The sequence below is a fragment of the Eucalyptus grandis genome, chromosome 5 (genome assembly GCF_016545825.1).
Source record: "Eucalyptus grandis isolate ANBG69807.140 chromosome 5, ASM1654582v1, whole genome shotgun sequence".
Classification (NCBI taxonomy): Eukaryota; Viridiplantae; Streptophyta; class Magnoliopsida; order Myrtales; family Myrtaceae; genus Eucalyptus; species Eucalyptus grandis.
This window is the reverse complement of record NC_052616.1, coordinates 2,577,365-2,591,279: the sequence shown is the minus strand read 5'-3', so window position 1 is coordinate 2,591,279 and position 13,915 is coordinate 2,577,365. Positions and strand designations below refer to the sequence as shown.

Genomic DNA, 13,915 nt, shown 5'->3' with positions numbered 1-13,915 from the left:
ATTATATAGAAGGAATCGCACAAGTAAAGCCTTCAAGTAATTTTACAGCATGATTGGATTTGCATTTTAACTAGATAAAATAGCTTGATTACTGTATAGTTATCGCTTCTACTTCTGTGTTGCTCACAAAGTTTCGAACTAGGACCCTATATACATAGGAAAAGCGAAAGGCATAAATTGAATCTGTGGCTCCACCTTATCATTGCGAATTTACTTCGAAGAGAAGCATGCTTTAAACATTTTACAAAAGCAATCTTTAATGAGAAGGACTCGAAATTAGTCGATGCAGTGACATCTTGGTGACGTGATAACCTAGGATCGGTGAAGCTACACAATCATAAACGGGATCGATGCTGTGGATGCACTTTTCGACTGTTGATCTGAAATTAGTTGACACTCAAGACTAGGAATTGTAAGGGTAAACCATGTCAGCAAAGTAAGAAACTATGCCCGTACAGGTTGCATCATAGGTTGCGAATTAGTCAGACATGCGATAGTAAACATCATGTTCCCGACTACTAATAGGGTCTAAATTCATGCCTTAAAATAATAGGGTCTCCTAGTCTTTGAGGGCTGTTTTGAATAGAAATCTGTATATTCAGATAATTTGGCCGAGTAACTCTTAACATTGAGTTCCATCATATCTGCAGAAAAAAACCAATTGGGCTCAAAAGGCAAGATATTGTTTAAGTAGCTCATGTAGAAACTAACATGATTAAGCTTCAGTTCAGAGGCCCAAAAAGATAAAAATTGAAGGTGAAGGACGCATGGCGCACCCATTTTAGACTTCTTGAATGATTTAACAAAATTCTCTATCAGTAATTTGATGGGATCGATTTGCTTCTGAATTTTCTGCTGCTCCTCTGCATTTTTTCTACCTTCTTTGGGGGTATTCTCCAGCTCCAAGAGCAATAATTCCATTCTGCACCTCAAAAGGTCATTAACTTATTTTCACAATGGTTTTCTTGTGCACAGTTCCTCTATTTATATATGCCAGAGGAGTCACTCCCGATCGATTATGATGGACTCATAGAAGCGTGTATTTGGGTGGGTTTTTGATATTAGATTGCATATTTTGTGCACGGTCAGACCTTTTCAGTTGCACGAGAAGAGGAGTTGCTCCCAGATCCAGATTGAAACTTGTCTCTAGCTCCCAGATCCCAGATCATTAATACATTAAGAAAGAAAGCGCGTTCCAGTGAGCATACTGTTACTGGAGAAAATGAGCCCTTGAATCAAGCGATTACGCTTACTACCTGAATTGAGTATCTTGTTGGTGAAGAAAAGAAGAACATGCTGCTCCTTGCTTTGATTCATGTCACTGAGCCTCTGGAAACTCCTTCTCAACAGCTTGAAATTCTTTTACGAGATCTTCTCTCATCATCTTCCTCTTGGACTGCACTTGAGTTGTGATGATTCATCTATCAAGGAAATAAAAAGTAACTGAGCATTGGAAATTTAGTTGAGAATTTGTCTCATGTGCAGCATATAAGTATAACACGGTTGAGAGAAACATCCTTGGAAAAATAAAAGAGAGATGCAACTCAGAGAAAAATTAACTTAGTTAATTTAGAAAAGCCGATTTAGTTTCTTTCATTTTCCAAGGGTGAGATGAATCTTCAATCATGTTGAACTTATGCACGGTGCACAACATTGAGTGTTCGATGTTGATCAGCAAGAAATTTTAATTTGGTTTCTGTTACACGCTTCTCTTACTCTGATAGATAAACTGATGGATCAATTACTTGATGTGTTCATCAAATCAAAACTTTTAACTTCTGTACATGTACACAAAAGTGACCAACTACACTGGCAACTTAGATGAGTAAGGGTTGATGTGCAGCTTACACATGCTCAAGTCAAAGATTATTCGACGGTTATGGCGGGTAATAGAAATCTGATGTTCAATCTGTGACCAGTAGATGGATTTTACTGCACATCTTTTTCTGACAAAATAACAATGAAGCCACTGGTACCATCCAAACAGATCCAAAAGGTGCATTCAAACAGTTTAATATATCAAGTCGTGGAATAAAAATTCTCCCAATCATACTTTAAACCCACGGATGGTCTCCCCACAGGATTTGCAGCAATTCAAAGCCTCTTAAGGCATTTGCAAGTTGATTTTTGTTTAAGACAAGTAGCTGCCTCATGCAATTCAACATCAAGAGGTTACTCCATTATGATAGACCAGATCCAGTTCGCTTATTTTATAAATCCTTTTACATGTCAAATATTATTAGGACGGTAACACAGGCGAAACTTCAGCAGAGGCCAAGGATTTACAAATGGAGAGTAAATTTAAAACATGACTTTAACTGCAATCCTTGTATGGAAGAATTAATAGGTGCTGTGCATGGGAAAGTGTAATGCTCTCACACTTCTTCAACTGTCGTAAATTGAAATCTCACGGACCTAATTCAGGCCCTCAAATCATCCGTGATGAGGTTAAACTGACTAAGGAAACCATTCAACTCTTCAAGATCCATTGTTGTTTTTGACTTAAGAGTCCCACTACACAGCATTCAAATGCTCAAGATTTGAAGTTGCAATTGACAACTCACTATTTGGATTGTGTCATGCAATTACGAACTAACTGCTTTCACGTAACAATGTCCAGATTCCTTGCCCATTCATGGTTGAGATTAAGAGATAGTACCGGGTTCTTCTCTTTTATAATTCAGAGACATGATATTTTTCCCAGTTTTCACCGACTTATGTTAATAAACTGACAACTAATAGTAGCAAAGAAGAAACAGTCAGAATGCTCACAGGACGCTCCAGGGAATAACAGAAATGAACAAAATATTTCACTGATTTATTTTTACATGTCCGTACATAAACACAACAAATAATCAAGCCATGATGTCTGTCTTTCAAAACGCATAATAAGATTTCATTGGCATTGTAACTGGTTTATTCCCACTGCAAATGAGAGAAAAAATGAGAGGACTATGGTTCCGACAAAAAGCATGGGCCGAAGATTTGACAGAAGCAATCCTGAAAGAAGAACATGGGAACAGAATTTCATTAACTCACCGCACTTCTGTACTTTCCTTCAAATGCTATTAAGGAAAACAACAAGACCCTCTGGACATTACTATAAATGGAAGCTTCAAGTACAAGAAAAAAAATGATGATATTTAATTACCAGAAATGATAAGTTGTATCTTCGAACTATAGTGTTCTTGCGCTTCAATGTTTGATGAACGTTTGATACCTGCTGGGAACTCTCTATGTCGTCAGTACCATGAGCTTTCTCCTTTGTAAGTGATTCATAGTCATTGATGAAAGCCTTTAGTGAGTTAATTTCTCCTTGCATTCGATGAACTTCATCCTCGTCTTCCTCTCCGTCTCTAAGTATCTCTTTGAGGGAGTTCTCACTTTCCAAGAGCAAAGCCTTCATTCTGCATCTCAATTGATAGCAGTCAAAACATCATGAGCTGAATTTCATGGATCAGATGCGCAATGCATTGTCAGGATCTCAGAAAAAGACTAGGCAGGAGATTGTGATACCGCTATATTAAATGGGCAAATCTTTTCAGACCCTTCTTTGTTGTCCTAATCATGAACTTTTTGTTTCGATTGCCTTAATGCAATATGATGCGTCATCTTTTAGCATGAAGAACAAATGTTATCCAAATTCGGGGGCACAGGTTGCACGTAACTAGTCTTACAATGTTCGGGAGCTTACCCTTTTAATTTCTCCAGAAGATCGTGCAAATTGGAGTTCTGGTCTGCATTTATGCCTGCTTCATTGGTCTTTGATCTGCAAATTAGACTTGTCATACAAGCAAATTTCCAACGCCAATATAAGAAAAAATATGGAGATGACTATGATTGTGCCAAGGGCTACATAATCACCTTGAAGTAAAAAGACTTGCTTGTTGAAGAACAACGGGAACATAAAATGCTTCCTGTTTTGCTTCAAGCCTCTTGGCATCTTGAAATATCCTAAAAATTGCAGCCAATTCTTTGGCAAGCTTGGCATATTCGGCAGCCTTTTCGGCCTGGCATGGCAACGAAAAATGAAAAGAAATCAAAAGTTCACATAAAAGATACTGGAAACAAAATATAAAACTCAAGGAAGAAAACAACAGAGCATAAAAGAAGGTAGACTCGTGACTTTTTAAAAGTAAACGTTCAAAATTGGATAAATCTCAACTCTAGTTGAAAGACAGAAAAGGCAGGGTAGGGGCAGGAAATGATAAGGCAGTCCAGATTAATGCACACTAACATCACCCCGATTTCTTCCGTCTTGTTCAAGCTGAGCCGATAGCGCTTGTAGCATGTTCCCTATAAGCTGCCTTTCCTGGTGCCTGGTCATCGCAATTCCCCATACGAAAATTACACGGGAAAAATGCAAACATGAAACAGACAGTCGAGTATCGTCTGCATGATTCATCTTACTTTTTATTTCGCACAAAACACATGGCAGAGACACGGTTTGTTTCTGTGCCATCAGACCTCCATGACTTTCTAAAGCCGGTGATTGGCTATGTGATCTTGTATGCAGCACATGTACTAGTCAGAAACAAGGAGAACCTCTTAGAAAGACTCAGTTTTTTGCAGAACACAGAAGTGTATGGAGATCCCGATGAAATCAACGAAACCATGATGACTAACTATCACGGTGTTGGCTGTCTCTGATATATTGTGGTCTGTAAGCGTAACAATTTACTAGTGCTCGTAAATTTTTTCACACAAACCAAATGCCTTGGACACAGTGTGTTGTCGTAGCAATTAGTGGATTTCCGTAACTTTGTAAGCCATGATCGCCTATATGATTAAACTTGAATAACTAGAAGAAAAGTGACTACGCTCACTCACAGTTTTTCACGGAACATGGGGGTGTCCTCCGAGGTTCCTATGTAATGTACATAGTGTTGATACTTAGAAACGACATCAGCGGACTGATGTATGACCGTCTGCAAAGATCCTTGAGTGGTCACATGATCGGCCATTCTTCCTGGTGGATTCAACCTTCACAAAGTGCCGATCGTCTAGAGTTCTAAGCTAGCGTTGCCCCCTTTTTCTATGTCAAAACTGAAATGCTTCTTTCCCTGAACTAGGAGGTGGGAAGCTTCTCTATGTTGATAGCCATATCATCTTCGCCAATGCTATATATACAAGTATCTGCGGAAGTAACATAATTATGTGCCTACAGAAAAGGTCAACGAATAGTCTGGTACTAATAATTGAATCAGGACGGGGGATTAGTATAGAACATTCGTTGTGCTTTTGCTCCAACTACCGCTTTTGAGTTTTAATTATTAAAGAAGGGAGATAATCGCTCGTCGAGAACATGCTTAATTTCCGTTATTTAATGTGAACCGCCAGTGCTTTGTTTTTCTTAGTATGTTACTACTTTCTCAGTGTGAACATGCTGAGTTTCCTTTATTCTAACGCGAATTGTGAACTGCTGGTGCCTTGTTTTTCATGGGCCGTTGTTGAACTGCTGTTCAAGATGTGCCGTGACTGCAAACTTGGAATTTTTCTGATGCTACAACTGGAGGAGCATCTTGGTCAACCCCATCTGTGATTTTATACGTATTCGTTGGATGTCTTGTCCTTCAGACCGGTGAACTATGACGTAAGTAGTTTAAGGAGCAGTTCAGTTTCCGATTTCAGCTTCAAATTACCCATCTTCTTCTTAAAGCATTCTCCTTTAGTTTATAACCTCAGTAGATCAGTTTCATTCTCATAAACATGTTTGGTGAAATGACTTTTGTTAAGAAAACATTCTCTGAGTGGTTTCAATGACTGACAAAACTTAAAGACTTTGTTTTTGAAAAGGTTTTTCAGATGGAAAGTTTAATGGGATAGGATTAGACGATTTCAATCAAAATCAGAGTCGTAGTTTATCCTTCCTCCCTTTTACATTCTATTAAACGGCTAGGAATGAGATAAAAAATCCTCGGGCTAGTGGCGATTAGCTGGATTTCCTGACATACTTATAAAGAGTTTCAAAAAGAAAGTCTTGCTAATATCTTTCGGAGATTCAACTTTCCTGGAATTTCTTTCTAGAGGCGAAACATTCTTTCCATTCGTAAGTACTCGACTTTCCTCTATCTATATTTTTTCTCTTTCTTCGATGGAAATGGAAGGTAAAGTGAATTCCATTATATAGCCATATGCAATGCACAAAAGATGCCCGTACGGTTGCTCAATTCTATCTTTCTTTTTTTATTATTCTTTATCTCTTCTCCTCACCTCATCATGCGAGATAGAGGAACCATTTGTTATATTATCAAGGTAATGATACATCAACCTGCGAGTTCTGTTTATGAGGCATGGCAGAAATTATGGGAAGCATCAACCTTGGTGATCGAAGCCATTAGATCTTATAAAGTAGATCCAAGCCAACGCATACATTGGCTAGATAAGTCCTCTTGGAGATATGTCCAACGGTCAGCTTGGACTAGGAGGAGTGTAAGAGGAGGTTTCACATTCACGAGATTTGAAACTTTCAATTCTAAGAGTCTGAAGAATGTTTTTGTGATCTCATATATTCGTCTTTGTTGAGCGACATTGTCTAACCCTTTAGAGGTTGAAACTGTGAGGAGTTGTTCACATAAACTTGAGTGCTTATAGCTCAGGATTTGTAACATCTAATCAGTTCTTATTAGTGAATTCTTTCCCTGACAAAGTGCAGATCGTCTATAGTTATAAGCTAGCGTCGCCCCCTTTTTCTTTGTCAAAATCTGAAACGCTTCTTTCCCCGAGCTTGGGGGTGGAAAGCTTCTCTATGTGTTGGTAGCTAAATCATCTCCACCTTATTGCTATATATAAAAATTTCTGCAGAAGTAACATAAGTATGTGCCTACAGAAAAGGTGAACAAATAATCTGATACTGACAATTTGATTTGGATAAGGGATTAGTTTAGAATATGCATTGTACTTTGGCTCTAACTACCACCTATGGATTTTAAATATTAGAGAAGGGAGATGATTGCTCATTGAGAACATGTTCCATTATTAAATGCGAACTGCCCGTGCTTTGTTTTTCTGTGTGTTATTAGTTTCTCAGTGAGAACAGAGCCCTCTGCAGTACGGAATTCCTTGCCGTCCGGGCTATCTTCATACAAGCAGCCCTCTTAAATAAATTGGTATAGTCATTCTTGCCTTTTCTCTAGCTTGTAGTGCTTCCGGAGTTGACTTTTCATTAGTTCAGTTTGAGTTTGAATCTATAGGAACTCAGAGATAAAGAACCTAACAGAAGCATCTTTCATAAAGAAAGGCTGAGGGTAGCTAGGCCGAATTCCCTTCATTCTAACGCAGATTGTGAACTGCGGGTGCGTTGTTTATCATAGGTTGTTCGTTGAACTGCTGTTCAAGACATGACGTAACTGCAACTTTGGAATTTATTTAGGTATCTGGACTTTGACTCAGTCAAAAGCTGTGGGCCAAAAATAGCAACCAAAATGGCATCTTGCGACAGTCATGGATCCATGAAATGGAAAATTTGTGCTATTCATCTTCGTTTACTATATAATCGAGGTCACCAACTTATGACTAAGCATCAACACTTCACATTATAAAGAAGTAATCACATGATTAAAGCCTTCAAGTAATTTCACAGCATGATTGGATTTGCATTCCAACACAGCTTACACATGCTCAAGTCGAAGGTTACTCCATGGTTGTGGCAGGTAATAGAAATCTGATGTTCAATCTGTGACCAGTAGATGGATTTTATTGCGCATCTTTCCTTAACAAAATAACAATAAAACAACTGGTTCCATCCAAACTAAGGCCTCTTTTATTGCCTTTCAATCCCGAACAGAACCAAAAGGTGCATTCAAACGGTTAACAAATCAAGTTGTGGAATTAAAAATCAGCCAATCACAATTTAAACCCACAGATGGTCTCCAGTGAACCCACAGAATTTGCAAGAATTCAAAGCCTCTTAAGGCATGCGCAAGTTAATTTTTGCTTAATACAAGTAGCTGCCTCACGTAATTCAACTTCAATAAGGTAACCACATTACGATAGACCACATCCAGCTTGCTTATTTTAGAAATCCTTTCACATGTCAAATATTATTGGGAAGGTAACACAGGTGAAACTTCAGCAGAGGCTAAGCACTTACAAATGGGGTGTAAATTGAAAACAATGACCTTAACCGCAATCCTTGTATGGAAGAATTAATAGGTGCCGTACATTGGAAAGTGTAGCTGCTCTCACACTTCTTCGACAGTTGTAGGTTGAAATCTCACAGACCCGATTCTGACCATCACATTATCCGTGATGTGGTTAAACTAAGGGAACCATTCGACCTCTTCAAGATACATTACAGCATTCGGGTGCTCAAGTTTTGAACTCACAAATGACAATTCGCAATTTGGATTACATCATACATTTGTAGACTAGATACTTTCACATAATAATATCCAAATTCATTGCCTTTTCACGGCTGAGATTATAATACTCCATCAGATTCTTCTCTTCTTTTATATGTCAAGAGGCATGATTATTTTTTCCTCAATTTTCCCTGACTTCTATTAAAGGACTGACATATAATAGTAGGAAAGAAGAAACAGTCAGAGTGCTCATATGACATTCCAGGGAATAACAGAAATGAGATACAAATTTCACTTATTTGATTTTTATGCGTTTGCACATAAACATAATGACAAGCCATGATGCTCGTCTTTCAAGCCACATAATAAGATTTCACTGGCATTGGAACTAGTCCATTCCCACTACAAATTAGATTTAAAAAAAATGAGAGGATTCCGACAAGAAGCAGGGGCTGCAGATTTGATGGAAGCAATCCTGAAAGAACATGGGAACAGAATTTCATTTACTCACTGAACTTCTATACTTTCCTTAAATGCTATTAAGGAAAACAACAAGACCTTTTGGATATTACTATAGGTGGAAGCTTCAAGTACAAGAAAATAATGTTGAGATTCTTGTGGTCCTACGTTCCATGAACGGTTGAAAACTGCAGGGCACTCTCAATACTTATAAGTAATTTATGACGTCAATAAAGAGTTAATTTCTTCTTGGATTCGACGAACTTCTTCCTCATTTTCCTCTCCATCTCTAAGTATCTCTCTGAGGGAGTTCTCGCTTTCCAAGGGCAAAGCCTCCATTCTGCACCTCAATCCATAGCAGTCAAAACATCATGAGCTGAACTCCTTGGATAAAAGAATCAGATGCACAGCACATGGTCAGGATCACAGAAAATGACTAGGCAGGAAACTGTGATTCCTCAAAATTAGATGGGCAAAAACTTTTTAGACCTTTCTTCATTGTTCTAATCATATACTTCTTCTTTGATTGCCTTCATGCAATTTGATGCCTCATCTTTTATAAGTACGGAGAACAATGTTCTCTGAATTCTGGCACACACTGCAACACTGAACTAGTCTTAAAATGTTCGAGGAGCTTACCCTTTTAATTTCTGAAGAAGATGTGTGGATCGGAGTTCTGGTCTGCATTTATACCTACTTCAATGGTCTTTGACCTACCAAATAGACTTGTCATACAAGAAGATTTCTGATACCAATATAAGGAAAAATATGAAGATGACTGATTGTGCTGAGGGCTACATAATCACCTCGAAGTTAAAAGACTTGCTTGTTGGGGAGCAACAGGAACATAAAATGCTTACTGTTCAACTTCAAGCCTCTTAGCATCTTGAAATTCCCTAAAAATTGCAGCCAAATCTTTGGCAAGTTTGGCATATTCGACAGTCTTCCCAGCCTGGCATGGCAATGAGGAGAAAAAAAAAATCAGAAGTTCCCAACAAAGATATTGGAAACAAAATAAAGAATTCAAGGTAGAAAGCAACACAGCATAAAAGAATGTAGACTTGTGAGTTTCTCTTTCCAAACAAGAAAATGAACGTTCAAAATTGGTAAAATCTAAGCTCTAGTTGAAAGAGATAAAAGGTAGGGTAGAAGAAGGAAAAAATAAGGCAGTCCAGATTAAATGCATACTAACATCATCACGATCTTTGCCATCTTGTTCAAGCAGAGCTGATAGCGCTTGTAGGATATTCCTTATACGTTGCCCTGCCATGTCCCTGGTCGTTGCAATTCCCCATAGATAAATTAGACAGGAAAAATGCAAGCATGAAGCAACAGTCGAGTATCGTCAACATGATTTGCTTTGCTTTTATTTTGCACGAAACACATGCCAGAGATATGGTTCATTTTCATGCTATTGGACCTCCATGACTTTCTAAAGCCAGTGATTGGCTATATGATCTCACATGCAGGACATGTAATAGTCAGAAACTAGGAAAACCTATTAGACGAACCCACAGAATTTCGCGGAGCAAAGGGTTGTCCTTGGAGGTCCTGATGAGATTGACAAAACCTCGATAAGTGGTCACGATGTTGGCTGTCTGAGATACTACAGTCCAACAGTGCAATAATATCTAGTGCTCGTGTCATCTGCCCTTCGTCCAGGTTGAGTACATGTCACGGTCCTTGCAACTTCTTCATGGGGCAGACCTTAACCATAAGGGGTCTTCCATGGAGTGGTGAAAAGCTTGTCTAGATAAATTGAATGGGGGTGGAAATGCAATGCACCGGCACATCAGGTTCATCTTAATACTGTTGATAAATATTCTGCGGAAGTTCATTATATCAGCTGACTATAGCTAAAGGTCAAAAAGTATATAGATTACCAGAACCCGCACTGCGTTTTTCGACCCAACTGCTACTTCTTAATTTTGTTATTCTCAAGGAAAACGGTCTCTTGTTGAAAACACGCTCAGTTTCCTTCACTATTAATGTGAATTGTCCTTATTTTCTCCTTCGTAGTAGTTCTGTCATTGCTGTTAAAACAACCCCATGATGTAAAATCTGCAACTTGGATTATCTAACTCTGCTCAAGGACCATTTCTCTAAACCAGACGTGTTCTCATTTGTAACATTGAACCATCTATGATTATGAGCTTGACCGTCTTTGTAGGAGGATTCAGCTTTCTACCGCAGGAGAACTTGTTGCAAGATTGATGTGGAAACCGACAGGATCTTACAATTAAATCAACATGAAATCATCGAGGAAATAAACGATGAACTTGACACCAATGACTTACGTGGATCAATCCGAGTGTTAGTACATACTACATACCTGCTCAAGGGTTTCCTACATCAAAATTACACCCAAGCTCAGAGTATTCACAAATAAACAATTCGATTAATTTTCGGTACATGAACAAAACAAGAAGCAAGCAAGAAGGCTTGCCATTCAACCACACACATAAGCTTTGACTGATCTTGTACTATTAACAGCAATCCAGGAAAAAAACACAGAAGTAAGAGACATAGAAACCATCATTTCCACAGAAAGCACAATACGAAGGGTTGAAGAAAGCAATCCTGAAAAGAAAAGGACAGGAGTGAAGTTCATTAGTCCCTGAAACCCCAACACTTCCCTTCAAATAATAAGAGAAACAAAAAGGAATGTTCGGAAAACCACAGAAGCTTCAGAGCCTATAATTGTCAGTTAGAGATTACCAGAAATGTCGACTTTGATTTTATGTCACAAGCTTCAGGTTGAGTGGTCGGCATCTGCAGGGCTCTCGGATTGTTGGCAGCATCGACTTGTTCTTCTTCGAGTGATTTAAGGTCATTGATTAGAGCTTTCACAAAATTGATTTCTTCTTGGACTCGACGGACTTCCTCCTCATTTTCCCCTCCGTCTCTGAGGATCTCTTTGAGGGCATTCTCATTTCCCAGGAGCAACGCCTCCATGCTGCATCTCAAGAGAGACAAGTGATAACTTCCGGAGGTGATCCATTGCAATAGAAAATTTTGAAAAACCATTAAGGGTAAATGCTGAAACATAGGAAAGAAGTGAATTAGGGGTTGCCAAATTTCGCAGCTTACAACGACGTCAAATTTGTCTTAAAATGTTCAGGAAGCTAACCTTTTCAGTTCATCAAGAGATTTACGCAAATCAGCATCCTGGTCTGCTTTTCTGCCTGCCTCATCATCCTTATCTCTGTCAAACCAACTCAAAACACAAGATCACCAATTTGAGAAATTAGTGCAAAAATGCACTAATCTTCAGAAATGTATAAATGTTATGGTATCGGGTTACATGAATCGCAGTGCTTTGGCTTTCAGAGACTTTCTAGGAAGTAAATGCAAACTATAGCTTTACCCTTTTCGTTCAAGTGCATGGAAAGAGATAGATGTTAGCGAAGGGAAACAACAAACAGAGGACAAGACAAGGGCAAATATCTGCCAAGAGCTATGTGGTCACCTTGAAGTCTAAAGATTTGCTTGCTGGGGAGCAACAGGAACATGCGATGCTTCCTCTTCAGCTTCAAGCCTTTCAGTCTCTTTGATATTCCTTTACAACTGCACCAGACTCGTCGATGACATTGGCATCTACAGCATTACTCCTAGCCTGGCAGGACAACGGTGAAAAGGTTGAGCTAATATAAAAGAGACGAATCAAGGTAGGAAAATAAATGGCATAAGGGCATCTCACTGAACGAGAAACTCATGTTTGACACGAGAGAAAAATGCGAATTCTAATTGAAAGGAAGAGAGAAAAGGAGGAGAGTAAGGACAACATTAAAGTGATGCGGATTAAGTCATAGTAACTTTGATATGATCGTGGATTTCATGTTTTATTTCAGCTGATATATCTTTAAGCAGATCCCTGAAATGTTGCTTTGCCTTGTGCCTGACAATCAAATGAAATATGCTCAGGAGAGAGTGATCAAGAAGTTCACGAAAGAGTAACAGAGTCAGCTCCTTCAGCTAATAAAGCTTCTTTTCCCTCCTGAATGTACTGAAGAACTGAAAATTGCACATCCGGTCTGCCTTATTTTACACAAACCAAATGCCTCAGACATGGTATGTTGTCGAAGCTATTGGTGGATTTCCTTAATTTCCTAGCCATGATTGGTTATATGATTAAAACTCAAATATGTCGAAGAAAAGTGACTGAGCAGACTCACAGTTTTTCACGGAACTTGGGGGCTATGTTATGCACATAGTGTTGATACTTGGAAACGAAATCGGCTGAATGATATACAGCCGTGTGCAAAGATCCATGAGTTGTCACGTGATCGGCCATTCGTCCTGGGGGATTCAACCTCGACAAACTGCAGATCGGCTAGAGTTCTAAACTTGCGTCGCCCCCTTTTTCTTTGTCAAGATCTGAAATGCTTCTTCCCCTGAACGAGGACGTGGGAAGCTTCTGTGTTGATAGCTTCTCTATTTGTTCATGCTATTTATCAAAAATCTGCAGACGTAACATAAGTATGTACCTACAGAAAAGGTCAAAAAATAATCTGGTACTAATAATTGAATTGGGAAGAGGAATTTGTTAGAACATGTGTTTGTGCTTTCGCTCCAACTACCACCTTTGGATTTGATCATTACAGAAGGGGAGATAATTGCTCGTTGAGAACATGCTAATTTCCATTACTTGGTGCGAACTGCCGGCGCTTTGTTTCCTAGGTCGTGATTATTTTCTCAGTCGATGAGAACATGTTGAGTTTGCTTTATTTGAACGAGAAAACGGGAAGGGCCGGCGCCTTGTTTTTTTTTTATTTATAGATTGTTGTTGAGCTGCTGTTCAAGACACGCCGTGACTGCAATTTTGGAATTTTATTTTATGAGTTGTCTTTCAAACATTACTTGAAACTTCAAGGAGTAATTCTTACCCTTTTCACTTTGGCATATGTGCATTAAAAGTTCTAAAACTTATAATGAAAGTATAATTAAGTCGTAAAAAATTCAAAAAGTATAATTCAATTTTAAAACTTTCAAAAAGTGTAACAAGCCCTAAAAATTGTCAAATTGTTTGAAAATTTTAGGATCCCATTATATTTTTACGATAAGTTTTAGGATTTGATTACTCTTTTAAAAAATTTAGAATTCAATTACACTTTCCTGATAAGTTTTAAAACTTAATTGCACTTTTTAAAAAT

The 13,915-nt window shown here is 38.5% G+C and overlaps 1 protein-coding gene and 1 long non-coding RNA gene across 2 annotated transcripts; both read right to left on the bottom strand.

Annotated features, from left to right (window-relative positions):
- Nucleotides 1-2,420: 2,420 nt before the first annotated feature.
- Nucleotides 2,421-4,964, bottom strand: LOC108959447 (syntaxin-23-like). Its single transcript, XM_039312806.1, has 7 exons — nucleotides 4,831-4,964; nucleotides 4,238-4,319; nucleotides 3,865-4,010; nucleotides 3,695-3,769; nucleotides 3,152-3,407; nucleotides 3,040-3,065; nucleotides 2,421-2,514 (listed from the first exon to the last, which is right to left on the bottom strand). The coding sequence occupies exons 1-7, from the start codon at nucleotides 4,962-4,964 to the stop codon at nucleotides 2,421-2,423; spliced, it is 813 nt and encodes a 270-aa protein (XP_039168740.1).
- A 3,815-nt stretch (nucleotides 4,965-8,779) lies between these two features.
- On the bottom strand, nucleotides 8,780-13,271 carry LOC108959815. The gene is made up of 8 exons (XR_005550731.1): nucleotides 12,938-13,271; nucleotides 12,232-12,378; nucleotides 11,893-11,967; nucleotides 11,481-11,718; nucleotides 11,060-11,342; nucleotides 9,955-10,036; nucleotides 9,402-9,714; nucleotides 8,780-9,102 (listed from the first exon to the last, which is right to left on the bottom strand). It is a non-coding gene; the product is annotated as an uncharacterized LOC108959815 (long non-coding RNA).
- Between the last annotated feature and the right edge of the window lie 644 nt (nucleotides 13,272-13,915).